This window comes from Myodes glareolus, chromosome 26, assembly GCF_982192425.1.
Source record: "Myodes glareolus chromosome 26, mMyoGla1.1, whole genome shotgun sequence".
Classification (NCBI taxonomy): Eukaryota; Metazoa; Chordata; class Mammalia; order Rodentia; family Cricetidae; genus Myodes; species Myodes glareolus.
In genome coordinates, this window is record NC_142051.1 from 11945718 (window position 1) to 11973484 (window position 27767).

The 27767-nt window shown below is 49.0% G+C and overlaps 2 protein-coding genes across 2 annotated transcripts; one reads left to right on the forward strand and one right to left on the reverse strand.

The window, feature by feature from the left end:
* The first annotated feature begins 8285 nt into the window (after positions 1-8285).
* Positions 8286-15932, forward strand: Zbtb39 (zinc finger and BTB domain containing 39). Its single transcript, XM_085683379.2, has 2 exons — positions 8286-8422; positions 10202-15932. The coding sequence occupies exon 2, from the start codon at positions 10244-10246 to the stop codon at positions 12377-12379; it is 2136 nt and encodes a 711-aa protein (XP_085539505.1). The 5' UTR covers positions 8286-8422; positions 10202-10243; the 3' UTR covers positions 12380-15932.
* A 1839-nt stretch (positions 15933-17771) lies between these two features.
* Ackr5 (atypical chemokine receptor 5) lies at positions 17772-19928 on the reverse strand. Its single transcript, XM_048418125.3, is given in 3 exon segments — positions 17772-18259; positions 18261-19353; positions 19746-19928. Coding segments are annotated over 2 exon segments (1167 nt in total). The 5' UTR covers positions 19337-19353; positions 19746-19928; the 3' UTR covers positions 17772-18168.
* Positions 19929-27767: the final 7839 nt, after the last annotated feature.

A 27767-nucleotide genomic window follows, 5' to 3' on the forward strand; every position in this document is an offset into this window, starting at 1 on the left:
GGGAAAGTTCTAGTTTCCAGCTGGGTCTCCTTTTGACTGACAGCTACACAATCCAGGTGGGAAAAGGAGAGAAAACTCCCATTCACAGCCGGGTCCAAAAGTGATTCACTTGGTGACGCCAAGGACTACCGCTGAGAATGAGAGACACTGAGGATTTCTGAGACAGCCTCTCCCTCACCCGAGGAAAGTGGGGGGGAATGGGTCTAGGTGGGAGACCATTGGGGAGGGTCATGTCCTTAAGGATATGATGGAGATGCTGAAGTGTAGCTTTTCACAGTCATTGGCTACTGGCTTGGGTAGGTGTTGAGAGGAAACTGCTCATTCGTTCCCAACTGCTTAGACCCAAAATAATCACACGAAAACAATATTGTTTGGCCAATAGCTTAAGCACATTTCTGGCTAACTCTTATATCCTAAACTAACCCATCTCCATTAGTCTGTGTACTGCTATGTGGCTGTGGCTTACTGGGTAAAGTTCCATTTGGGGTCTGTCTCTGGCAGGGCTACATGGCTTTTCCTTGGTTCTGCTTCCTTTCCCCCCCACTATTCAGTTTAGTTTTTCCTGCCTAGTTCTACTTTATCCTATCACAGACCCAAAACAGCCTCTTTATTCATTGATTAAGAACAACAACACATATACAGAAGGACTTCCCACACCATTTCCCCTTTTCTGTTTAAATAAAAAAGAAGGCTTTAACTTTAACATAGCAAAATTACATATAACAAAACAGGTGTCAAGCAAGAATTACAGTTACAATATTTATATCTTTTTAATCTTTTATTACAACTAAGAAAAACTATAACTATCTATTCTTCAACTCCATCAAAGACCACAGAAGGCTATACTATTACCTAAGTAAACAGGAAGTACATTGTAAACAACTTCCAAAATTCTAGAATAGACAGAGACATCTCAGTGCCTGGACAGTCACCCAAGTTCTTCTGTAATATTGGAGCATCCATCGTCAGCCTACAGGCCATAGTATCCAGCAGACTTTTCCATGAAGCAGGAAATTTGAAGATCTGTTTTGCCTTGTAATGACAGTTCACCAGTTGCTTTCTTCTGTGCTCTGCAGAAGGTTTGACAGACTCATGAAGCAGGAACCCTAAAGGATGGTCTTACCTTTAGGCAAGTTCAACAGTCATCTCTCTGTGAGTCCTGTATGTCCATTCACACAGCATACCATAAAGCAGTCCAGGCAAGATCAGTTTCTTGCCCAAATGGCTAACAAATCCATGAGGAGCTGTAGAAGGAGCAGCGGGCTGCTTTTCATCCCACCCGGCTCCTGGCTGCCTAGCTAGCTTTACCCGAAATAATTACACAGAAACTGTATTCATTTAAACACTGCCTGGCCTGTTAGTTCTAGTCTCTTATTGGCTAATTCTCACATCTTGATCAACCCATTTCTAATAATCTGTGTAGCACCTCGGGAAAGATTTAGCATGTCTGACCTGGTGGCTGGCTTCATGGCGTCTGCCTGACTCTGCTTCTTTCTCCCAGCATCCTGTTCTGTCTACTCCACCTATCTAAGCTGCTGTCCTATCAAAAGCCAAGGCAGTTTCTTTATGAACCAATGAAAGTAACACATGGACAGATGACCCTCCTACACCAAGGGGCCTTTTTAATGCTCATCATCCTCTTGAAGTAACTGGTGCTGCCAGGAGCAGATGTGTCTCATTGTCAAGAAAAGTCCTAAGTTTTTAAAACATTTTAAATATCATATTTTTAAGGTCTTTGAAAGATTTGAAGAATTCCTATCTAATTGAAATATATCTCTATATATCTAAAAACCCTAACATAACTTACAAGCTTGACTATTATAGATGATATCTATTAACTTATATTTCTTAATTATACATTATATTTTAGAGAAGTTGCACAATACCTTAATCAAGAGCAGAAATATACATTTAACAAAATTGACCTTAAATTTGTATTCAATAAAGCAAGATCCATAGCAATGCAAATCTGTATAGCATATCCCCCTTTAAATGTAAACAAGCATTTATAAACAATATTTGGGAATTTGGGCATAGTTCTCTCCAAACTTCTTTCTGCTTTTTGTTGGATGAAGTGATTTTTGGGGGTGTTCATGGCGACCTTTCAGGGAGGGTCTTGATCCATCAAACCACATTAGTCTGGAATTAATCCACAGGTTCTCATCTTCTGTGGAGACAAAAGCAGAACCTCTTTTCCAAAGCAACAAATCCTTAGACCCAAATTTTGTAATCAAGATACCTTTAAAATATATAGGATGGTTTAGTTTAGTAGCCCATACAATGAAATATCTCTTTGTACTTAGCTCCTTCACAGTCAAAAATTTCAAAGAAAACACAACAGTGTACATAATCCAGACTCTTTGTATATATTTCATCTTTATGTGCCTTATTTGTTTATAACTCTATGACTTTTTATAATTTATTTTATTATCTTTACTCCTTTAATCTATGACTGTCTGCACTCTTTTATATTACATTTACTGTCTCTTTACTCTTTTCCTTCTCTCTCCCAAACCTACATACATTTTTTAAACACACTTGTGTCTCGTTTAGAGATCTTTTATGTCTGAATCTGTCCTATTGTGTATATGAAATCCTTTTCTGTCCAGAAGCGCGTCTTAAAATGTTAAGCATCATTACTAAGACTAAGGCTGCTTTGCTTTTTGGCTCTGCCCATTCAACATGGCGGGCAGAGGTCTGTTTAGCGGGAGTCATGCTCCCAACCCCATTTTCAGGTACACAATGTTTGTTGACATTAAGCAAGCTGTAGCACTCTGCTCACAAGCTCCATTTACATGCTCGAACTCCTGAAAGAGCCAGAGTTCATGCTGGCAGCATGGCCCAGAAGCTGTCTTTTTTTTTTTCTGCTACCGCTGAATCAGGAAGAAAGACCTCTCTTAAAGGAATCATGCCTCTGCTTGCTTCTAGCAAACACAGCAAGAAGCTGAGTTAAACTCTGTTTTTTAAATTTAATTTAATTTATTATTATTATTATTATTATTTTATGTTTATTGGTGTGAGAGTCAAATGTCCTGGAACTGGAGTTACAGACAGTTGTGAGCTGCCATGTGGGTGCTGGGAATTGAACTCAGGACTTCTGGAAGAGCAGGCAGTGCTCTTAACCACTGAGCCATCTCTCCAGCCCCTAAGCTCTGTTTTTTTTTTTTTTTGTATCTAGAATTCCTTTTCAAGCTCTCTCAGGTTTTTATGTAAATGTAGTTACCCGTGTTGGTGTGCCAATCTGTTGTTGGAAGCCACCTGCTTGTTCCCAGACTTGAAATAACCACTCAGAAACTATATTATTTGCAATACTGTTTGGCCCATAGCCTAATCATATTGCTAACTAACTCTTACATCTAGAATTAACCTATTTCCATTATTTTATATTTTACCACGAGGCTCATGGCCCATGGGCAAGGTTCCAGCTGGCAGCTACCATCTTTCTCCTCTGGTGGCTACACGCCATCCTTTGACTCTGCCTACTCTCTCTCTCTATATATGTATTTCTTCCTGCCTGGCTATATTCTGTTAAGCCATTGGCCGAAAGCAACTTCTTTATTTATTAACCAATAAAAGCAGCACATATACAGAAGGACTTCCCACACCAGGGACGGGCCAAAGGGAAGGCTCACTTATCTTTGAGGGGCTGCCCATGCCCTGATGCTTATATGAGCAGTGCAGATTGCACTTGGTCCATTTTTCTCCCCCTGGGGGAGCAAGGGTGGGAGGATGGACCTGGGAGGAAGCTGAAGCAAGTGTGATTGAGGTGAATTGTATGAAATTCCCAAATAATCAATAAAAATATTATGCTGCCAAAAAAAAAAAAAGGCATCGTACTCCAGATAAAGCCATTCCCTAGAAGTCATCTATTTGACCTTCCAAAATGAGCCTTCTACAGAGTGTTTGAGACACGTTTTCGGGCGTGGGAGAAATTCTTAGGGCTGTGAAAGCCCCATGAGTTGGTTCTGTTCAGACCTGGAGTCTGGCATGAATTCTAAGCTGCAGCAATTGTCTGCCAAGTAGAACATAGATGCAGGGAGGTTGCTCTCTGGTGGGGCAGGCGGATATTACAGCACCAGGGTTATATCGGGAAATTAGTCTCTCTCTAAAAATCTCTCTCCCCCTCTCTTTCTTTCCTCACTACTTAGTCCAGGCTGGCCTCAGAGCCCCCAAATCCTCCCGCCCTCTAACTACTGGGCATTTGATGCCACATTCATCTTCTCAAATTCCTATTTACTGTACTTAAAGAAGCAAGGTGGGATTGAGACCCCCCCTCTTCCTGTTCTAAAGAGGTCCAAACCTACAGAGACCTAACCCCTATACTAAAGTCCAGATCCCTCCTTCCCCTGTAGTTGTGTGCACACGTAACTGTTATGCCCAGATCCGCGAAGTCCCCCAAAAGCCAAGAAGGAAACCGAGTCCTGTATGCAAAGAGCCTTTATTTTATGCAAGTTTGCAAACTTGGTCTCTCTGCATGTCCAATGTATTGGAATAAATGGAGAGCCCAGAGGTCAGTTAGAGTTGGGTTTTTATAGTAGTAAAGGTGGGGGTGAGGGGTTTCTGAGGTTCAGGACCCCTGACTGGCTGACATTTGTCTAGGGCTGTCCTGGTGAGTGTGTGCTGGCAGGTGATCCTATCTACAGCAATTGGAACTTTAGGCATTTCTTTTGGATAGTCTGTTCTTGGGTGGTATTCAGGTAATCTCAGTTTGTGGTCCTTGCTGCAACCAGGTATTGCTTCAGGGTAAACTACTGAGACTCAGGCCTCCGTTAAACTTGATAGCTGAGTCCTACTCTGTCAGGTGATAATGGTTGGAAGTAAAGAACTTCCTTTGGGTGGTCTGTTCATATTTAGCTTATCACGGCTGGCTCCTGCAGTAGCACTGTGACCGTGTGGTGGCTGTCTTCTCATAGCACTTTGATCTGCACCTTTCAGGTGGTTTGCTAGCTGGTGAAGCTGACTGAGCTCTCTCCAAAGAAGACTAGGGAAGCTGGTGAGAGAGGTTGAACAGATCTCATGAGACTTGATCCTGTCTCTACAGTCATGCCTGAGCACTGGGCACTGCCTTGTCCAGCTGGGGGAGCTGGACCTGTCATCGGAATAGTACATCAACCTTCGAGTAACTCTCCCATTGCAGAGCACAGTGAACCCCCCACCACCCCCACCCCAAACTAGAACAACAGGTTGCATGACTGTTGTGCAAACTTTTGTGGGAGACAAATATCTATTCACCCTGGAGAAGTCACCAATGGCAGACCAAAGAAATAACTCCACCTGAGTCTAGCTTGGTTTGTGAATGGAAAAGAAGGAGGAGGAGGAGGAGGAAGAGGAGGAGGAGGAGGAAGGAGGAGGAGGAGGAAGGAGGAGGAAGAAGAGGAAGAAGAAGAAAGAAAGAAAGAAAGAAAGAAAAAGAGAAAAAGGAAAGAAAGGAAACACGGCTGCTCCTAGGTGGAGGAGGTTTATCGTAGATACATGAGAGAGTACAGTCAGAGGCAGGGACCTCTGGGAGAGTCCAAAGTGTACATGACCCTGATCTGGGCCATGGAGAGAGAAGGAGAGAGAGAGAGAGAGAGAGAGAGAGAGAGAGAGAGAGAGAGAGAGAGAGAGAGAGAGAGAGAGGGAAGCAGGGGAACCCAGGGCAGCAGCCACAAAGCCCAGAGGTACAAAAAGAGTGGGTAACCAAAACAGCTGGATTATATAGGGAAGGTCTGTAAAGTTCAGGGTTGGGTTGGGATATGCCAGCCAGAAGGGCCCTGTAGCAGGGAATGTAGGGAGGATCTGGACAGCAGTGTCCTCTTTGATATGTTAAACAGGCACCTCAGCCATTTGCCTCAGGTTGGAAACCTAGCTTGGTAAACCAATGAGTTTAATCAGGATTACTTATAGGAGCTTTAGTGAGGGGTTATTTATAAGCTTATAGGCGTATGGGTAATTTGCAGGGGTAAATTCCTGAAGAAAATGCCTCAGCAATCATGAACCGCTTATCCACCTTCCGGTATGTGGGTGTCCTCCAAGCCAGCGACCATCAGCTGCCCGTGTCTAGTTTCTGGTCAGTTTGTTACCTGCTAGGGTCACCCGAGAGAAGGGAACCTCGACTGAGACAGCCTCCACGTGACGAGGCTACGGTTAAGCCGGTGGGAGTATTGTCTTGTCGCAGTTCTGTATGGGAGGGCCCAGCCCACCGTGGATGGTGCGGCTCCTAGGCAGGTCACGTGGTAGGAGAAGCAAGCCAGTAAGTAAGCAGTGTTTCTCCCAGGCCCCCGCTTCAGTCTCTGCCTCTGGGTTCCTGCCCTGGCTTCCCCTCATGATTTGTCAGCCGATAAACCCTTTCCCTACGTCAGGGTTTAGTGGCTGAGAAATACCTTGACCATTGGGGCCAAAGGATGCTGCAGAAATCACACCGTGCAACAGATCATTCAAGCGATTTATTGGGGGCGGGGAGCGAAGGCCACCTCTAATGGAGGCAAGAGAAGAGTAGGCCAGTGATGACTTTTAAAAGGGCATACATTTCACATTTGGTTGCTGGTGCTGAGTTGCTCAAGGAGGGCTGGGATGTTGGGGTGGGGGTGGTGGGGAATGAGGAGTTCTCATGGGAGAGAATCTGGTTCCTAGCGCCCTATGAGTTGCTTTTGGTCATAGCAATACACACCCTAAGGAAGACACTGTCTAGATGTCCCGGAAAGGAGTGGAACCTCTTGAGTCCCCCACCAGTGACAGCCACTGAGGATGGTGGTCTGCCACACTCCTCCTTCCCCTGACCCTTGTATTCTTTTCTGCCCCTCCTTTCTGAGATTCTTGAGGAGGAAAAAACAAAAACCAAGTCCACAGCTGTCCAACTAAAGCAAATTGTATTTTGGGATACACCCGGGACTGGCCAGCTGGCTGCCTCCCCCCCCCAAGTCAGGATTTGAGGGAGCAGCCCCCACTGGCTGCCTGAAGAGGGTTGGTAGTTACACATTGTCAGAGGGATACAGAGAGAAGGGGAGAAACGGGGTTGCAAGAAGTTGACTTCAGTCCTTAGAAACAGGAACTTCTTTTTAATTACAAACAGAAGCCTTATTTTTGCAAGGATTTAACACAGGACAAACAAGAACCTATTCTTTAACTAGGGTTTAACACTGGACAAACAGGAACTTCTTAATTACAATTGAAAACCTTAACTTGCAAGGACTTAACACAGGACAAACAGGAACTTAATTCTTTATCTGTCCTAATGGCAAACAGAACTTTCAACCTACCAGGTATAATCTTCCTGTTTCTGTCTCCCATTAACTCAGGAGGGAGATAGAGGAAGAGAAGAGATGGTGGTGGGGGGCCAAACAAAACTAAATAGATATGAAAATGTCATAAGGAAACTCATTACTTTGTAAGTACTTATAGGAGAGAAGGAAGACCTTTCCTATAAATCAGAGACGGGATGGGGCTTTTTAAATACCCCCCCCCCCCCAAGACAGAGGTCAAGGGGCTTAGTCACTCGATGATCCGATCTGTGCCAATAACTGCTGACAGTTCAAAAGAGCAGCAACCTTGTCATTGCCAGAGGGCAGACCTAACTAATAAATCTTGAATATCTGGAGTCTTTGACACGCCACTTGCTCTCAGTGTCATTTACCACTTGGTGGTGGGAATGAAAACACACCCCTTACCCACGAAAGAAATACTGACTGGCCACACTGGCTTAGATTAGTTAACAACACCCGCTGTGTCCTCTCCTTACCATTTCCCTGTCAAGAATTACTACATCCTGCCGTATGCCTATTCTGGAGTTGTGCCTGGATGTCGAAGTGACCGAGGTTGTCAAGGTGCAGGGAATCCTGTGACTCCTGACTATCTAGGAGGAGAGGGTTAGTTTTGGACTATCAGAAGGGCTTCCCAGGGACCTAGCCTGAAATACTCTGTTTGTTCATCCACCTACCCCTGTCCCCCATGCCACACACTCACACACCTATGCCCGCATAAATTCCGAAAGCACCTAGGAAGAGTGACAAAACACGAAATAGGGGCTCTTGCAAAACCACGGATTCCTGCCCTTCAGAAAGCTCACAGGAGGAGACATAAATTAACCAAATAAGCGTGTAAGTTTTTGTAAAGCTGTTGAAAGACAGGCTTGAACCCGGCTTTTCACTCCCCAGGGGCTAAGTGTGGGCTCCTGGCTCCGCCCGGCCGTCGGGGGGCGCTGCTTCCTCCCGTGCGGCGGGGGGCGCTGCGGGCCGGGCGGCGGGGGGCGCTGCCTCCTCCGGGACGGCGGGGGGCGCTGCGGGCCGGGCGGCGGGGGCGGCCCGGGCCGGCGCGGCGAGCGGCTCGGCGGATGGAGAGTCTGGCCGCGGCCGGCGGCGCCGCCTCCTCGTCGGGCCGGGCACGGCGGGCCGGGGCCTTTGTGTGAGGCGGCGGCGGCGATGGTGCTCGGACCCCGCGGAGCCGGGTAAGCGCGGTCGGGTGAGGGCTGCCCCTGGCCGAGCCGGACTCCCGCTCGGCCTTTCTGTCGCTCTGGCTGGGCGCGCCCTGCCGGTGTCCCCAGCCGGCTCGATCTCCCTCCCGGCGACCGGGCCGCGGCTCTCGGGCCTCTGCTCGGCCGGCTCCCGCGGCGCCCGGCCTGTGTCTTGCGGGGGCAGCCCGCGCTGCCTGGGGCCACCGAGGTGCCCCCTCTCCGCGGTGGTGCGCCCCAGCCCCGTCCTGCCCCTCTCTCGGCGGATTGCACAGAGGGGCGACCGCGGCGCTGCCAAACCTTTGGGGCGCACTCCTTGCAAGTTCCAAATCTACCGGGTACCCGAACCCTCCCACGGTGGATGAGTGATCGCCAGGGCCCGGGAGACGCGTGGTTGGTACCCAGTAGTACACAGACGAGTGCTGGGCCCCGGAGAAAGTTGGGAATTGTTGGTAGGACCTGGTGCGATGGAGAAAGGGGCTGTGCTGCTCAGGGCGAGTTGTGAACCGCACAAGCGTGCGACTAGCACTAGCTGGCTGTTCTTCCGAGGTGTGCGGGAGCCAAAAGGGGAAAAAGTATTAAAAAGACTTGAAGGAATTTTTCCTATGCAATCGATGTCTTTCATAAGGCATCCAATTGTTAGTGTAAGGTTGGCAAGGAGAAATACAGCATACCTAAGTAATGGTAAAATACCACAGTTGTGTTTGCTTTGCTTTCTTCCTTGGTTGTTAGTTTAGCGTCATCGACAGTAGGAGTTCATACGGTAACGCTGAGAAAGCAAGTGTCCAGAATGGCTCTGGGAAGGGCGAGATGGGAATTCAAGAGGGTGAGATTTTGAACTGGGTCTGGTGACTCACCTGTAACCTAGCATTTGGGAGGTGGAGGCAGGAGGATCATGATGAGTTCAAGGCCATCCTTAGTAACAGCAGTTTCAAAGTCAGTCTGGGCTACATAAGACCCTGTCTCGAAAAAGTGAAAAAGAAAGAAAGAAAAAAGAGTGTGAGCTTTATTTGGAGGCCTGCAAGGACAGACAACCGTACCTCGTTCTCAGTAGCCAGTGGTGCTTTGATAATGGTGTGCAAGTTGATTTGTGGCATTTGGCGTTGTGAGGAAAGAGGATAGGCTTTAAATGACAAGGGAAACTTGACTTAGGAGGCTAATAAAAAGATGGAGCCCGTTGTTTTGGCCATCCAGATGATTGTGTTCAGTGGAAGATTCCAAGCCTGACACCTATGGCCACATCGTTCTTCATAGCCCAGACTGTCCTAGAACTCCTAATATTCTGGCCCAAGCCTTCTGAGTGCTAGAATGATAGGTATGTGCTATTGGTATATAAACCTGGTCTCTTAGGTTTTTAAAAAGGATTTGTTTATTTTTCTTTCATGTGTATGAGTGCTTGCCTACATGTACATAAGTTTACTCTGTGGTTCTGTTGCCTGAAGAGGCCAGCAGGAGATGTCAGATCCCCTGGAACTAGAGTTACAGACATGTTGGTGCTGGACATGGAACCTGGGTCCTCTATATGAACCGCGGATGCTTCTAATGACTGAACTGTCTGCATGCCCAGATTCTTAGATTTTTTTTTTCTCATCCCTTTGGGGTTTCATCACGATGGTTCTCTAGTTGGGTTTATACAGGGAACAGACTTCTCCTCCCTTGTTCTCCGGTTCTCCAGTCTGCTTACTCCTGCTCAGTCAGGTCATGTTCAGAACGGTGGTATCCTATACAGAGCCCCTTTCTAGGGATGTTTAGCTATCTTTTTTGTCTTGTCCCCAGATTGACCTTGCTGATAGAGGCCACTTCCTAGGAGCTGCTAAGATGGGCATGAGAATCAAACTGCAAAGCACCAACCACCCCAACAACCTGCTGAAGGAACTCAATAAGTGCCGGCTGTCAGAGACCATGTGCGATGTCACTATCGTGGTGGGCAGCCGCTCCTTTCCTGCCCACAAGGCAGTGTTGGCGTGCGCAGCTGGCTACTTCCAGAACCTCTTCTTGAATACTGGGCTTGATGCCGCCCGGACCTATGTGGTGGACTTCATTACTCCTGCCAACTTCGAGAAGATTCTGAGCTTTGTCTACACCTCAGAACTTTTCACAGACCTGATCAACGTTGGGGTCATCTATGAGGTCGCCGAGCGTCTGGGTATGGAGGACCTGCTTCGGGCCTGCCACTCCACGTTTCCCGACCTAGAGAGCACTGCAGTAGCTAAGTCCTTGACCAGCACCAGTGATAGCCAGTCTGGTACTCTGAGGTGTCCTTCAGCAGATCCCACCCACCCTCTTGGGGAACTCCGGGGAAGTGGGGAACACTTTGGTCCTGAGAGAAACTATGTGTTGCCTACTGATGCTGGAGGGAGCTATAAAGAGGAAGAAAGGAATGTTGTCAGTGATGCTAATCACAGCTTGCCCCTGCCACAGCTGCCCTTGCCACCAAAGACAGAAGACCACGATGCCCCTGTTTCATTCACGTCTGTTCCTACTATGGTGACCCAGCCAGTCCTAGGCACTGTCAGCACGGGCATCCAGACCAGTGCAAGTTCTTGCCAGCCATACAAAGTTCAGAGCAATGGAGACTTCAGTAAAAGCAGCTTCTTCGCCTCCGACAGTGCCATAGACATTACAGCTGGGACCAATTCCTGTTTGAGCAATAGCGACCACTCCAAAGATCCAGGCTTTGGGCAGGTGGAGGAGCTCCAACTGGAGGACCTGGGGGACGAGGATTTGCAGTTCGAGGACCCGGCCGAAGAGATCGGGACAACTGAGGAGGTGATTGAGCTGAGCGATGACAGCGAGGATGACCTGACTTTTGGTGACAGTGACAGCCGGGAGAATAAGGCCATGCCCTGTCAGGTATGCAAGAAAGTTCTTGAGCCCAACATTCAGCTGATCCGGCAGCACGCTCGGGACCACGTGGACTTGCTCACAGGTAACTGCAAGGTCTGCGAGACCCACTTCCAGGACCGGAACTCCCGGGTGACCCATGTCCTGTCCCACATTGGTATTTTTCTGTTTTCCTGCGACATGTGTGAAACGAAATTCTTTACCCAGTGGCAGCTGACGCTGCATCGGCGGGACGGCATATTTGAGAACAACATCATTGTCCACCCTAACGAGCCCCTTTCTGGGAAACTGGGTCTCTTTCCGGGGGCGGCCTCCCCAGAGTTGAAATGTGCTGCTTGTGGGAAAGCGCTGGCCAAAGATTTCCATGTGGTCCGAGGCCACGTCCTTGACCATCTGAACTTGAAGGGCCAGGCGTGCAGCGTCTGCGACCAGCGCCACCTCAACCTGTGCAGCCTCATGTGGCACACCCTCTCTCATCTGGGCATCTCGGTCTTTTCCTGTTCAGTCTGTGCCAGCAGCTTTGTGGACTGGCACCTCCTAGAGAAGCACATGGCTGTGCACCAGAGCCTGGAGGACACCCTGTTCCGCTGCCACTTATGCAGCCAGAGCTTCCGGTCTGAGGCTGCCTACCGCTACCACGTCAGCCAGCACAAATGCACCAGTGGCTTTGACTCGCGGCCTGCTCTGGGGCTGCAGCACCTCGCCCTCCAGAAGCGGAAGCTGCCCGCGGAGGAGTTTTTGAGCGAGGAGCTGGCTCTGCAGGGCCAGCCTGCCAACAGCAAGTATAGCTGCAAGGTCTGTGGGAAGAGGTTCGCCCACACGAGTGAGTTCAACTACCACCGGCGGATCCACACGGGTGAGAAGCCTTACCAGTGCAAGGTGTGTCACAAGTTCTTCCGAGGTCGCTCGACCATCAAGTGCCACCTCAAGACACACTCGGGGGCGCTTATGTACCGCTGTACCGTCTGTGGCCACTACAGTTCCACCCTTAACCTCATGAGCAAACATGTCGGTGTCCACAAGGGCAGCCTTCCGCCTGACTTCACCATCGAGCAGACCTTCATGTACATTATCCATTCCAAAGAGACTGAGAAGAACCCAGACAGCTGACGGGGTCTCTGCAGAGCCAGGGGGCTCCCAGGTGGCAGCCGGGTAGTGATTTTCTAGAAGGTCCTTGCCCAGCTGACGCTACAGTTTGCCTTGCTAGGAATTCTACTCTGTGTCGCGTTGAGAGAAGAAAGAGCACATAAGCTGTTACTGTTTGCGAGAGGCAGCAGCCCCGTTACCTTTACCTCCATACCTGTTCTTGCCCACAGAGGGGCTGCATTCTTGATTATTTTGAGGCTGGTCTTTAGGATCTCGTCAAGCGGGCCTGTCTACTAGGTCCCCTTTGCCAGTTTCTCTTGTTTTAGTTTACTGATAGATTTTATGCTGCTAAGAACCTACCAGCAGCCTCACTGGATAGAAGAGGTGGAGAGAGGTTTTCACTGTGGGGGTGACTGCCCGACTTTTGGCGGTACAACATCTCTGAGAAGGTTTGGGGAATTGGTCATTCTGAAGGACGAGTAACAGGGCAGGGCAGTTCATCTCGGGGTTCTACCCGCTCAGTAGGAACAAGGTGTCAGGAGCTGAGGGCACTACTTGCTCTGCATCTCAAATCTCCCGATTAGACTGAAAATCTCTTGTCAGCTAGATCTAAACTGAGGACCAAGCCTTCTGTTTAGATTGGCAAGCTTTGGGTGTCCCATGCAAGCTCTGGGTGTCCCATGCAAGCTCTGGGTGTCCCATGCAAGCTCTGGGTGTCCATGGTGCCACCCGATGGGAAGCCTGCATGAATGGAAGAAGATGCCCCTCTTTTTCCTCGTTTCCAAAGAAACATGATTTTTTTAGAGTATAGCCCTGGATGTCAAGCCTTCTGTCACGAGCAGAGAGGACAGAGAGCCACTTCAATGTAGTCATCTGTCACCTGGCCACCTCCTTCACCCTGTATCTCCTGGGCACGGAGGAGGGAACTTCTTTGACAGCAGCAGTCTTGCCTTAATTCACATCAAGTCTCCCACTCAGGATGGTTTGGCCTACAGCGTAGACGAGAAGACCTGTGAGGCGGTGGATTTAAGGAACCCGATTAACTGGTGATATATGGCAGGGTGTGTGCTCTGACTGTTCCATGTGGGTAACTTGTTTACTTGGTGGTAAAAGTATGGGAGTTTGGCGTTCATGCTGAGCATCACCTCCAGGGGGCGATCTTGGATGGTAGCTGGCTTAGGCCTTCCATGTGGCTATTGGCTCCTTAGTCTTTGAAAGGGCCTTGCCCAAAAAAGGTTGGAGGAGAGAACCCTTGATCTTGCATACTTACAAGATGGCACCTCAGTAGCTCATACTACCTCACCCTGCTCAGGTGAGCTCTGAGAGTCCCTAATTTTGGGCCCAGCCACTGACACTGCCCCTGGTGGGACTCAGCAGCACTCTGGGCTATTTCATAAACAAGTGGTTTTAATTAACTCACAAGGCCTTTAGACATTAATATTTATTTATTTTTGTTTTGTATACATATTACCCAGCATCTCTTTTCGATAAGTGACTTTAGGAAAATTAGTTTCTCTCAAGCAAGGAACCATATTCCACCAGATGGGTATGGCTGTGGATTTGGAGAACAGGCGTGTAACCATGAGAAGATGTGCCAGGCCTTTTAAAGAGCACAGTTTCTCTTCTCCAGGTGTAGTTTCTAGCAGAGCAAATCTAGATCAAGTCACATGAAGGTTTTTGCACAGTTTTTATACTTCCAGCTTGGGCAGCCTCCTGTCCATATATTTTAAGACACAGAGGCAAACCAAAGCTGTATCCTTCTTGGGCTGGCTGCCTCTTTCCCCAGCCTTGAACTGAGAAAGCCTGTGAATAAAGAAATGCCCAGGGCATCCGGGGGGCTCACATGATGAGCCTCAGACAGTGACTAGTGAAAGGCCGCCTTTTCATTGAGAAATCACTGCCACAACTCTGGTTTCCTTTCCCTGGGGATGGGTAACAAGCTACCGTGATGGATCTGCTGAACTTTCCAGACTGCTGGTGAGCGAGTGTGGACTGGCTGATGAGGGGGTGGTACTTCCCGGACCTCAACCAAGTCACTGAGAGTGGAGAAACCCTTTTCCGTAGCTTATGGCATCGTGGATGCTGGGTGGTCGGTCTGTCTACTTAACCTGAAACTGTGAAGTTTTCCTTTTTTTGCCATAAACCAAAAAGCAGATCTTTGAACTTTTGCCCTTTAAACACTAAAACCAAACTGTGCCCTCTGGTCCCGCGAGGTTAGTTGATCAGGGAGATCCACTAGGTCCCAGTCAGACATGTAGCAGGTGGAAGCGGTGGCTCCTGAGGCTGTCCTAGACATGCCTCTGTGGGCAGCCCCACATCCATTCCTGTCTCCCCTTCCGTGTGAAGTTGTTTGCTTTCCCCGAATCTAGTTCGTTCTTCTCTTGAGTTGATTTACTTGAAATGTTACATGGTAGTGAAGGGTACCCAGGCTACCTGGTGGAAGGTGTTTTGCATTTTTAGTTTTTGATACCCAATTGATTTCACTTTTTGCCTCCCTTTTGAATTTCCATTTAACACTATCCCCGGCTGTACTGCTTTAGAGTTCTCTTTGACCCTAGAATGCTCCATTTTTGCCCCCTCTCCTTTTGGTCTGTACTCAGGACCCACCTGCAGAGTTTTCAGAACTCTGCCCAGCAGTCACCCGGGCTGGCTGGCTGGCTGACTGTTTGGAGAGCATGAAGTCAACATTCCTAGTTGGTTTCCTAAGGGAAATTGTAATGTTGGTGTGGTAAGCTGCATAGACAGCATGGCCTGTGTGTCCTTGGAGGCTGCGGGTGACCCCTGATGGTCAGTCATGTCATATACTGGCTGGAAACTCTACTGAATGAACCCTAATATTTGGTTTTAAGTTTTGAGATTCTTTGGAGTCCCCGAAGTTCATGGTTAGTTGGGAAGAAAAGTGATGTTGGTGGGGGTCAGGTAACCCTAAGAACCAGGAAATAGGTAAGAGTTATATTTTCTTTATTGTGACATTCACAGCCCCCTGTCCACAGGGCAAACCTGTAAACTTCAGTGCTTTTCCCCCCAGGCAGGATTTTGCTACTGATTGTCTTCCTCTTTTGGCCTCCTGCTGTGCCCTTTCCACTAGCCCCTATACTACTCAACTTTGAAAATTAATTTAATCCCCTTCTAGATGGACACTGAGTTTGTTGGCAAGGGAGTGGGCCCTATGAAGTAGTCTCTGCCTGTCTGGGAGTACCTACATGTCCTCTCCCTCTCCCCGAAGTGTTGCTCCATGTGAGTCAGAAAGTGGGTACACATCACAGCCAGTGTCAGAGCAAACGACACGTGATGATGTTCGACACCGTCCTCGTCAGTCCCACCCTCCCCCACCTGGAGTAGCTCAAGTCTCTGGTGAAGCAGAGAAGCTGTTGATGTCTAACCCTTCCATTAAATTAAGAAGTACTGACCTCCTAATATTTAAGTGTTTACTATCTGCTGTAAAGTTTTGTATATTTTGTAAACCTTTTCCCCCAAATAGTAGACGTCTAAAATCTTACATCTGGTTCTTTTATATTCCATTGTTCAGCACAAAGTGTGGTTTTTATTTAGAATAAAAAAGAAAAAAAGAAAGAAATTTGAAGTGGGAGTTCTTTTTCCGTGTGCATGCATGTTTGCTCAGGCCCGGAGTTCAGCGTCTGACTCTGGCTGACCTCTAGAGCTCACGCCAGCCCCGCAGATGCCAGGATTCTTTCAGATAACACATTGTGTTTTCCTGACGCTGGAATTCCCCAGGACTGGTGTGTTGGCTGTTTTTTAGAGAGAATTGAAGTCAAGTACTCAGTGTCTCAGGGAAACTTCCCTGAGGTGATCTTGCAGCCTGGAGAGTCCAGTGGGCCTCTTGCAGAGTCTCAGCCCAAAGTCAGGAAGCAAGGGTTCTTGCTATTGCCACTTCATGGGGAAGTAGTGTGGGAGGCAGATGGGGTGGAAAAGGAAGAGCAAACAGGAGGCAGAGGCTTGGCGTTCTGTAAGTTAGGTCCTCAGAACATGACCTGTGGTCCCTTTGGTCCCGAAGCCTGAGGCCTGGCCAGTCATCTGCTTGTAGTCAGTGTATCTATTTCTGCTCATCCCTTCTGGGTGAACAGCCCTCAGGAGATTTGCTCAGTGACACCTGGTCTCAAGGTGTAAGATGTGTACCAGTGTCACAGTGGTATGGGCATCAGAACTTTGCCTTCATTGTAAATGGGGACAAGAAGAAGGGTTTTTAATGCAATTTCTGCATTATTTGGTTAAATTTTTACTGTAACTTAAGCAGCAACTAAGACTTCTGGGCCAAAAAGCCTTGAACTCTGCCCCCGAGGAGCTGTCTCTAAAAGCCTGTTAGCTTTGGAGCCAGTGCACAGAGTCGACGTTGGTTCTCTCTGCACATTTGGCACAGCGTCTGAGGGATTGGTCTGGCAAGTAGAGGGTGAGGTTTCTGTAAGCTAGACTGGGGTGATGGACAGATCCCTGGAGCTCTGGAGGTACAGTGAGAGACCTATCTCAGAAAAGAAGCTGGAGGTCAGTTGATGGAGACATCTGATGTTTACCTTCCGTATGCATGGGCACACACTTGAGCATGTCTGGACGCATGCGTGCTCTCACACACGTGCACACGCACACATACACACATTCCAGGGACGCTGCCGGTGAGCAGAGCCAGAGAGACAGACAGTGAAGAATCAGAGGAAATTATGGGGGCACCCCTTACCAGAGCAGACTGCAAGTCCATCGACCTCCAGATGCTGCCCAGGGGCCAAGGACACAAGGCAGAAGCTAGAGTTCATGTTTCCCGCCCTGTTTCCCAAGTCTGGCACCCGAGCCTTTGCCGCGGACTCACCTGTTAGCAAGAGGATATATTATCTATTATAGTGTTCCTAGACAAGGTGCTGGGCAGGGAGACCTTGGAAGGACTTGGCTAGGGAGAACTTACTGTAGAGTTCTGGAAATGGGGAAGCCAGTCTTTGGCTCCTTTCCCTCTCCCAGCAGGGGACAAAGGCAGAGGCACACAATGAATGTCCCCAGATACTTTGTGGTAATCTGGGAGATGGGGTGGGGTGGGGTCACTAGGTGGCTCTGTGCTTCTCTAGGAAATGGGGTATATCCTAGGTTCAAACCGGGAGGTCATCGTGAGGAGGTCTCGGCTTTGGGGGGGGGTAGGGGAGCAGGATGGGTGGGGGAAGGGAGGGTACCACAGGGAAATGGAGCCACACTTCCTGGATGTCTGGGTGGAGGGACCATCCTGCTGAGCCAGCGGTGGGGTGCCTGCCGAAGACCCAGCTGGCCAGGCTGTAGTCCCCACCCCCTTATCTGACTCGCTGTGTACTGCTAGAATGGCCCGGCAGAAGCCTCCTGGGTCCTTGGCCTCTGGCCCCTTGTCCCCACAACTTGCTTAGTGAGCTGGAAGATCAACAAGCACACAAACACAAAAGCAAAGTTTTGCAAGGTTCCTGCGGCGCGGACTCTTTCCGGCCAGGGTGATTTATGAACAGGGGCATCCAGTTCCCTCTGCAGAACATTCCTGCGCTTCCGTGCCTTCCGAAGCCCAGCTGGGCGTGCACAGCGCTCAGATCCCAGCACAGCTGTCGCTACTAATTTATTTATTTCACCCCTCCCCCCACCTGTGCGGCTCTCTTAGCCAAGAAGTCCCAAACAAATAGCTTACCACCAAGGGAGGAACCATACCCTGTCCTTCCCAACCTTTTCCCCAGCTCCCCACAGCAAGGTTCTGATATATTTAAAATTGACCCTGAACAAGCCAGTTACTCCCCTGTCTCCTCCCCCAGATCTGGACTTCGTTACCGATGGAAGAGTCTGGAATCCATCTTAGCTGCCTATGGAGTTGCCGAGTGTAGCCGAAGTGTTCGGAGGCAGAGGAGATGCCTCTTGAGAGTTTCGGATGGGGTTGGGGTGGAGATCTGCCCCAGGCAGCCCGCCCTCTTTAGTAATGACGATGGAGTGTTGGGTGGAGGATGATGCCCTGGCCTGCTCCTTGGGAAGGTAGCGGACCACAATGCTCAGCAGCCGGCCCCGAAAGCTGGGGCTGAGAAAGTTGTACAGGATGGGGTTGAGGACACAGTGCAGCATGGAGAAGCAGTCGATGATTTCGTAGAAGAAGTAGAGCAGGTTAACCAGGTGGCAGTGGAGGAAGATGTGGGTCGCATGCAGGGTGAGCAGCAGCATAGTCACGTGGTAGGGCAGCCAGCAGATGACAAAGACGGCTATGTAAGCCCACATCAGCAGGCACTGGCGCCTGCTCTCTGGCCGTCCTTGCTTCCGAAGGCGGCAGGCTGTTAGGATGTTGAAAACCGCAATGAGAGGGAAGGGCAGCAGGAAGCCCAGGGTGGTAGCAGACAAAGCCACCGCCAGGGCCCATGTGCTGTACGTCTCGAAAGGTGCTAGGAAGAGGCACATGGGCTCAGAGCCATCCATCAGCTGAATATGCACCACCTCAGGCAGTGGGATGATGGCCGAGAGGACCCAGACGCCTGCGCACACGGCCCTCCGTATTCGGTGCTGGTGGCGCTGCCAGGAGGCAGAAGCACTGGTGAGACTGACGTAGCGGTCAATGCTGAGGCACGTGAGGAAAAATATGCTGCTGTACATGTTGGCAAGGTAGAAGTAATGGGTGAAGCGGCAGGAGAAGCTGCCCCAGAGCCAGGTGTAGTCCAGCATGACCTCCAGCATCCAGACGGGCAGAGACAGGATGATGCCCAGGTCTGCGATGGCAATATTGAGGATGTACAAGTTCAGCAGCCCCGCTCGGCCTGAGCGGCGCCAGTTGACGCATATCACCAGAATGTTCTCCACTAACCCTACCACAAAGATGGCCAGGTAGAGGACGAAGAGGACGACTTGCTTGGCATTCTCGTTGAGTTCCGTGTGGCAATCAGAAAAGGTGTGGTTGAAAAGGTGGAGCAGTTCTGTCCAGTTGTGAATCTCTCCAAAATCATTGCCGGGTGCCAAAGTGGGGCCGGGCCCAGGGCTGGGTTTGTCTGACATGAGGACCAGCTAAATGCCTGTTAGAAAAGAAGGGAGGGTTGTAAAAGAAAGAAGAGGGATGCTCCCCCAACAGCAGTCTCTGTCCCCCGCCCCCCAACTAAAAGTCACAGAGGTTAGGGGAGTTTGGAAAACACTCCCGGGCTGAAGAGACATGGAAAGTATGTTTAGAACTCAAACTGTGACTGCTCAAGTTTGACCCAAGAACAGACACATTTTGTAGCAACATCAATGTTATTTGTTCCCAACAAGGTTTCTTCCCAACATTGGCAGTGCCGGCTCACCACCAGCCCCAGGGGTCTCCAGCACAGACACACAGACAAATAGATAGACATCCACCCCTCACACCTCCGAGAGAGCCATTTGTCTCCGGTCTCTGCCTGCCATCTTCCCAGAGAGAAGACGCGCTCACCTGACTTTCTACCGGAGCACCTATCCTGGAGAGCCTGGTGGATAGCGGCTGGTAGTTGCCAGGAGGTTGCACTGGCCCGCAGATGTGGAACTGGCTCTGCCGCTGGCTTCAGGCAGCCCCGCTCGCCTGCTGGTAGTAGCTGTCTCTGGTTGAGGCTCTGTAGGAGAGGGCTGGGTTTTTTCCTGTATTCTCCCAATCCAATCCAAGGGGACAGGATGTCCTAGAAAAACTGACAGTGTGTGTGTGTGTGTGTGTGTATGTGTGTGGTGGTGGGGGTGGGAGTGTCAAACTGCAAGCATTGAAACCCAGACTCGTTAGCTGTATGATTTTAATTAATAACCTTAATTAAGCCTCAGTTCTTCTCATCTCTGCAAAATGGGGGCAACTACAGTATCTAGCAAAAGTGAGATTTCAAGAAAAAAATTAATTGAAAAATTAAAAACAGACCTTGTGATAAATTTTTTTTCTCTATTTTTTCTTTAATTAAAAAAAAGATTTATTTTATGTGTTTGAGTTTATTTTGCCTGCATGTACATAGATTCACCATGTGCGCCTGGTGATTGAAGAAGTTCGAAGAACTTGGAACTAGAGCTTTGGATGGTTGTGAGCCACTGTGTGGGTGCTGGGAGCCAAACCCAGGGCCCCTGCAAGAGCAGCAGATGCTCTTAACTGTCGAAGGAGACTGCTCTTTTGTTCCCAGCTGCCCAGATCTGAATAATCACAAAGAAACTATATTAATTATAACACTGTTTGGCCAATGACTCAAGCATATTTCTGGCTAACTCATATCTTAAATTGACCCATTTTTACTAATTTGTATTTTACCACAAAGTTCGTGGTTTGTTACCTCTTGCCTCTTAGGTGGCTTCATGGTGCCTCATCGAGACCGCCTACTCTCTCTCTGTATTTCTTCCAGCCTGGCTATATTCTGCCCTGCCATAGGCCAAAGTAGCTTTATTCGTTAGTGAATAAAACCTGCACATGTACGGGACAATCCCACATCACTTAACTGTCGAGTCGTCTCTTCAGCCCCATGGCAGATGTCTTATATGATTACAGAAATGCATGCTCTCATCCCTCCTAGTGGCTTAGAGTCTCACTCCCGATGTGTGTCTTGAGTTTTTCTCAAGCAGAACTAGGGTACAGGGACGAATACACCCTGGAAATCACCAGGCTTCAGCTGCGGGCACCTGCAGTGGTTCCACTCACCCTGGTCACCCTCCTGGGCTGCTATTTTGTAATAAGAGGTGAACGTCTGTCACTGTGGGAAGGGTGAGTTTCTCAACCCTCTATGAGGCCCAGGGTTGCCTGTCTTGTGCCAGTCATACTGCACAGGACAAGACCTGGGGCTGCGTTTTGTAGGATGTAGGGCCAAGGCTGTGCCAGCTCTAAGGAATTAAAGATTAAAATTAGATTCAATGTTCATGGAACTGAAATTCTCATAACAAAATTAGCTAGTTTAAAGATTTTTGTTTTGTTTTTCAAGACAGGGTTTCTCTGTGTAGCTCTGACTGTCCTGGAACTTGACCAGGCTGGCCTTGAACACAGAGATCCACCTGCCTCTGCCTCTGCTGGGATGAAAGGCACGTGCACCACCACAGCCCGGCTAAGATTTGTTTCTATTTATTTATTTATTTGTGTGTGTGTGTGTGTGTGTGTATGTGTGTGTGTATGCCAAGTGTGTGCTGGTGCCTAACAGAAGAGAGTGATGGATCTCTGGAGCCAGAGTTACAGGCTGTGAGTCACGTCATGTGGGTATTGGGAACCAAACTTGGGTCCTCTGAAAGAGCAGCAAGTGCTCTTAGATGCCGAGCCATTTCTTTCGCCTCCAAATTAGCCATTTTAAACTCTACAATTCAAAGTATATTTCATGCTGGCTAGTTTTATGTGAGCATAAGACAGGCTAGAGTTATCTGAAAGGAAGAACCTCAACTGAGAAAATGCCTTCATAAGACAGGAAATTTTATTAATTAGTAGCTGATGGCGGAGGGCCCAGCCCAATGTGGGAGGTTCCATCTCTGGTCTGGTGGCCCTGGGTTCTAGAAGAAAGCAGACTGAGTAGCAATATGAACAAGCTAGTAAGCAACCCCCTCCATGGCCTCTGCATGAGCTCCTGCCTCCAGGTTCCTGCCCTGCTTGAGTTCCTGCCCTGATTTCCTTCAGTGTTGGACTACATACAGTGTGGAAACCAAATAAGTTCTTTCTTCCCCAAGTTGCTTTTGGCCATGGTGTTTCATCACAGCCATAGTAAGCCTGAGAAAAACATATGCACACCTCGTCCTAAGTCATTATCCCACCGAAAACCCTGCACCTATTAAGTCCCGTTCTCCACTTGGCCTCTTTTTGTTACGGTTTGTTTGTCGTTGAGTGGCAGGACTAACTCTGTGGAAGCTCTGTGCTCTAGCTTTTTCTCGCCTGTGCTGACGTAGTACCATGGCGATGCCAGGTCCAGTTGGCAAGGATGAGACCTACCTTGGCTAGTAGGAGCCTCTCTGTGGGTGGTTTGCTCACCCTTTGGTGATCACTGCCACGCAGGAAGTGATGCTCCACAGGGTTTATGGGCACATGCTGCCACTTTGGGCAGCAATTCCTTTTTGCCCTTTTGCTGTGATAATAAATGCAGCTGGTTTATAGGATGGGTTTTTCAGTTCAGGACCTCAGTCTTCCTCACCCACCACTGTGTTTTTTTTTTTTTTTTTTTTTTTTTCAGAGGAAATGACCTTCACTGAGCCTGAGGGCAGCTTGTCACACACCATTCTCACCATTGTGGCTGAGGATTGTGGGTCCACAGGGGCATTTGTCATTTCTGGAGATGCAATCTAGCTACCGCCACTCACCAAGAACATTGCCAGCGCTGAGCTACAGTGCAGGGCTGATTGGGGTGGTGGTGGTGGGGCATCCTCAGCAGCAATGAGCAGCCTCTGCTTCTCACCCTTGCTCTCTTTCCCAGTGTCTGAGGACACGTGACTTGTGTAATCCGCACTGCCCTCGGGACACCTGCCTTACTGGTGCAATGGATTTCTTATGTTCACAGAGGCCAGTGGGAGGCTGTGATCCGAACTGTGACGAATGCAACCGCCCACTGCCAATCTGCTCTCTGCCCGTGTGGCTTTATGTTTCCAGGGCTCATTCACATGTGTTGACTCTTAATTTTCTTTCATGGCTGTGTAATGTTCCACTGTATGTACATACCACTCACACTGCCTTTATTCACCCGAGGAAGGGAATTTTTAAGATTTGCTAATTGGTCTTTCATCGTGGTGAATCCAGACATCATTTGTCACCTAAACCACTGTAAAGGGTACAGTTCAGTGTTGTCACAACACTGTCGTGCCCATCTCCATGGGAGCGTACACCGTAGTGCCGCAACTCTCCCTCCTCCCTCTCTCTCCTCCCTCCCCCTGGGAGGTTCTCAGTCATTTTAAAATCTTCAGAAAGTTTTCATTCTTTGTGCCTGGTATTTATTTACATATTTTAAATAATTTATTTTCTATGTGTTTGTGTCTGTACGTGAGCAACCAGTTTGTGAGTGTTCTTGAAGGCCAGAGGAGGGTGCTGGACCTTCTGGAGCTGAAGTTGATCGTGGTTGCGAGCCACTCCACGTGGATGCCAACTCGGGCCCTCTGGAAGCGCAGTGAGCTCTCATCACTGAGCTGTCTCTCCAGCCCCACCTCTGCATTAGTTTCTCCTGGTGTCACTCACTGGATCCAAAGCTCCCCTCTGGGAAGCTGATCAGCAAGCCGCTGAAGTTCTGTCTCTGCTCTCCTCCAGTCTTCTTTACCCACAAGGCCATCCTGCCCTTCCACACCATCTTTTTCCTTCATTTTTAAAAATTTATTTTATTTTTTTCATTTTTGGGCAGAGCCTCCTTGTAGCGTAGGCTGATCTGGAATTCAGTATAGAGCAGAGGTTTACCTTGAACTCTTGATTCTCTAGCCTCTGCTTCCCTAGTGCTGGGACTATAACTCTGCACCATCATCATGCCCCGACCTAATTTTACTGTTTTCCTATATCTTCCTATTTGTAGATGAAGAAGTCTGTCCTGAGCTGTGAGGATGTGAAGTGTGGTTTTAATTTTGAAACAGTTCTGCGTTCTCTTCCTTTACACATACACAACCCCAGCTTTTCTTGTATTAGGGTTCCGCCCCACCCCCAAGTGTTGACTCTGTGAGAATTTTCACTCCCTCCTCTGTCCCTTTAAGCCACACAGGTGGAGCCTCTGCTGGACCACTTCCTTCCGAGGAAGGCCCTTTCGGAATACCAGGGCCACGCCTTGGTGCTTTACTGGATCTCTGAGCCTGCCTTCACAGGTGGAGATATCACCCACTTACGCAGCGTAGCTTCTCTGTGTGCTGGCCTGGTGGCACCTTTGGAGGGACTCTCAAGGGACAGCTGCTTCTTCAGGAAGGAGCGGGTGCGAGTTCTGAAGCTCTCAGGTTAGATCGTGTTTTCCCTTCTGTATGTGTGTGCGTGTGTGTCTAGGCGCCTTCTATTTTGTGTGTATATGTGTGTGTGTGTTTGCGTAAACGCCTTCCTTTCCACGTGTGTGTGTGTATGTCTATGAAAGTGTGTGTGTGTGTGTGTGTGTGTAGACTTCTTCCCTTCTCTGTGTGTGTGTGTGTGCAAATATATGAGTGCATTCATGTGTGTGTGTGTATGTTTAGGCTCCTTCCCTTTAGTGTGCGAGTGTGTGTGTGTGTGTGTGTGTGTGTGTGTGTGTGTGTGTGTGTAGGCTCCTTGCCAGCCCGAGGCATACAGTTTTGTCTTAAGCAGCAAGAACAGTCACCTTGAAACAATCCCTGGAAATGTAATTTCCCCTTCCCGCCTAACTATACTTTTTTTCCCTCCTCCAGTGTAGACAAGACATTATAATAATCAACATTGCAGAGGAAGGAAGGAGGGAAAAGATCTTGAGAAGCAGGGATAGTTGGCCTGGGTGAAGGGCTTACGTTTTGACCCTGAAGAAAGGCTGAGACAGGCTGTTCCAGGACCCTGCCTGACTGGCCAGGCCTGTGTGGTGGGGGCAGGTGGGTAATGGGAAGGTCAGGGCTGAAGACTTTGGCAGCTACCCAGCATGAGCTTCTAGAAGCTCACTCAGTGAGAAGCTAAGTGTGGCCTCAAAAGCTGCTTTGCCCTCGGGCTTTCCCAAGAATGGGACCCACCCCACATCATTGGCTCTTTGGGCTCGGTTCTCTCATTCAGGAGACAACATGGCAACCACACTGACCGAGGCTTTAGACCTGATTTCACTTATTCTGGGTAGCTGTGCTTAGTCACTTGGACTTTTGTCTCTGTTTTCCTATTTGTAGGTTAGTAACACTTCTCACACGGAAGTGCGGTAGGCAGTACATGTAAATTGGTGTGAGCCTGGAAGCCACCCTCTCTGGTCTCATCGCCAGCCGTTTTTCTCTACATTGGGTCCACACCGACTTCCTCTTCTAATTAGTTGTCTGCAGTTGCAAGTAGAAGTGAGGGGGGGGGTTGGGGTGGGGGGAGGGGCATTCCCAGAGGCCACCAGGAGTCACCACGCACCAGGTGTGGCAGCAGCAGCTGACACTAACTGAATAGTCACTGTTTATTTTGGACACAGCTGTAAAGGACATTTGCTCAAGAAAACCTCAGAATCTGTAAGGTGAATATTCTGGTAGATGAGATGGCGTACAGAGAAGTTAACCTGCCCAGGTCACAACACTAGCAGTTGGGCAATCCTGTCTGGGTAACGCAATGGCTTCAGACATGACCCCTTGGCAAAGTACTGTCTGCATACACAAAGTTTGTCTGCTATGTACTTCTTCAAATCAGGACTTCATTAGATTCTCAAAAGGGTTCAAGATGTCCGGATGTTAAAGATGACTGTCCATGGACACCAGCTGGAATGAAAAGATAGACTGGACATCTGTTTCTGGAGGTCACTCAGCCCTGGGAATCCTGAAGTCTCCTGGAGACCCCTGTGGGTTTGAGGTGGTCTGGAAAGGGGCCTGAGAAGGGGAATTGCCATGACCCCCCTTCCACGAGGTTAAGGACAGCTGTTTACTGACTCTCTCTGCCTTCCTGAACAGGAAATGGGAAGGTGCAACTCCAGCAAAGGAAGAGGAAACTTAGACAGATAACAGACCCACAGGGCACTTGATACCAGCCCCGGGCCTGCAACCATGATAACACTCAGAAATCTCCCAGCATGCTCCGCCTTTGCGCCCTCCTTCCGTTCCCATGCCTCCCCCAGGCTTCCTCAGCCTCCCCCAGCTGTCCTGCGGATGTGGGGACACTCCCTTGCTGACTCCAGAGCTTTCCAGTCCCGCCCCCACCAACAGAATTTTCTCTGAATTCTCTGGTGCTTCCCATGGCCTTCAATTTCTGTTTCCAGTATTTAGCAAAGAGCAGAGGATCTTAGACTCCCCAAAAGTTAGAGCTGGGAGGGCTTGCTGAAGTCATCTTGATTCTTATTCATTATAAAGGTGAAGGAAATGGAGACGCTGGGGAATTGTCAGACAAGGTATGGGGCATAGGTGGATGAAGAAAGTAAGTTGCCTCAGCATTTATTCAACTCTGCTGGATGTTGAGTGTAGGCAGGTGATTAAAACAAGGAATAGGTTGTCAGATCTTGTCCTGGGGGGGGGGTCTCTAAGTCCCCCAGAGCTCTAGTGTGTACCACCCTCTGAACACCATCCTTGCTCCTTCAGTCAAATGAAGTCATGCTGGGTCCAATATGGAGCTTCTAGAGAGCTACCAGTTTCCTCTGAGAAAGACATTGGCTATTGAGCTATGTTGTAGCTCCAAGGGAAGGTGTTCTAGCGACATGGCCTCTCCTGGAGTAATCTTATGAAAGAGGCCCAAACTAGCTAGCCCAGGAGATCTGAGCATCTGGTGCTACGAGAAAAGCTCACTTTCTTGCTTTGAGTGCTTGGCTCTCCTGAAATGAGGCCTTGCCAAGTAGCTTAGGCTGGCCTCCAACTTGCCATCCTCCTGTCTCTACCTGATAAGTGCTGGAATTATAGGCCCGTGCTACCATAGCCAGCTTAAATCTTTGACACGAAGTGGGGGGCATCATTTCAGATGTGGGTTCCTGCGCTAGCAGAGAAGGATGTTGTAACCTCAAGGGCTAAAAACTGATTTGGATAATCACGCATAGCTCAGACCGTTACTGGCTTTGAAAGACAGAGGATGCCTGGACGTGGGGTAGACATGCCTGGACGTGATGGAGAGAATGGCCATCACAGGCATGCCTTGGAGTCCATGGTGGCAGAGTCCAAGCAAACGCCTGTGTCAAGACTGCAGTACTAGAGAGGACCAGTAGGAGGCGTGGATACTCTGGTTTCTTGTTTTAGGAAGAAAAGATTTAGTTCTCTTTACGAATACGTGTCTGCCATGTGGGTGCAGGTGCCCAAGTAGACTAGGAGAAGGGATTACGGTGGTTGTGAGCCACCCGATATGGGTGCTGGCAACTGAATTTGGGTGCTCTGAAAGAGAAGTAAGTGTTCTTAACTACTGAGTCATCTCTCCAGCCCCAGTCACTAGTTTCTCTTCCCCTCATCCAAATCTTCATCTTCCCTTAATTAAAGGACAGAGTGTCAGGTAAGCATGGGAGCCAGTCTGAGTCACCAAAACCTGGCTTCTGTCTCTGCCCATTGCTTTTGTTACCTGTCTTCTCTTCATTCTGTCCCCGGTGGAATGTGACTTTCTGCATCCCATCCTAGAACTCCCCATGGACAGTCCTATGGGGTCAGACTCTGGCCCTGCCTTAAGTCCCCCGAGGGGAAATGCCGTTCTGTCTGTCCTGCCAGGGTGTCCACTGAACCTTCCCAGTGGGTTTGACTCAGGCTATTAGTGCCTGGCTGATGCTCATGTTATCTTGTCCTCTCTGTGGTCCTTGTTCAGGTGAGGCGTTTCTGCTTTCAGAGTGTCTGATGAGCCTGGAATCTAGGTGTGTGTGCAAGAAAGGCCCCAGAGCAGGAAGGAAGAGGACAGTGGTGGTACTCAAGGCTGAAGATGTAGGACAACCAAGTCTTAGTGTGTGAGGAACAG

Bases quoted from the DNA above. Each gene is read 5' to 3' on its own strand.
- Zbtb39 (XM_085683379.2), top strand. From the start codon at position 10,244: ATGGGCATGAGAATCAAACTGCAAAGCACCAACCACCCCAACAACCTG.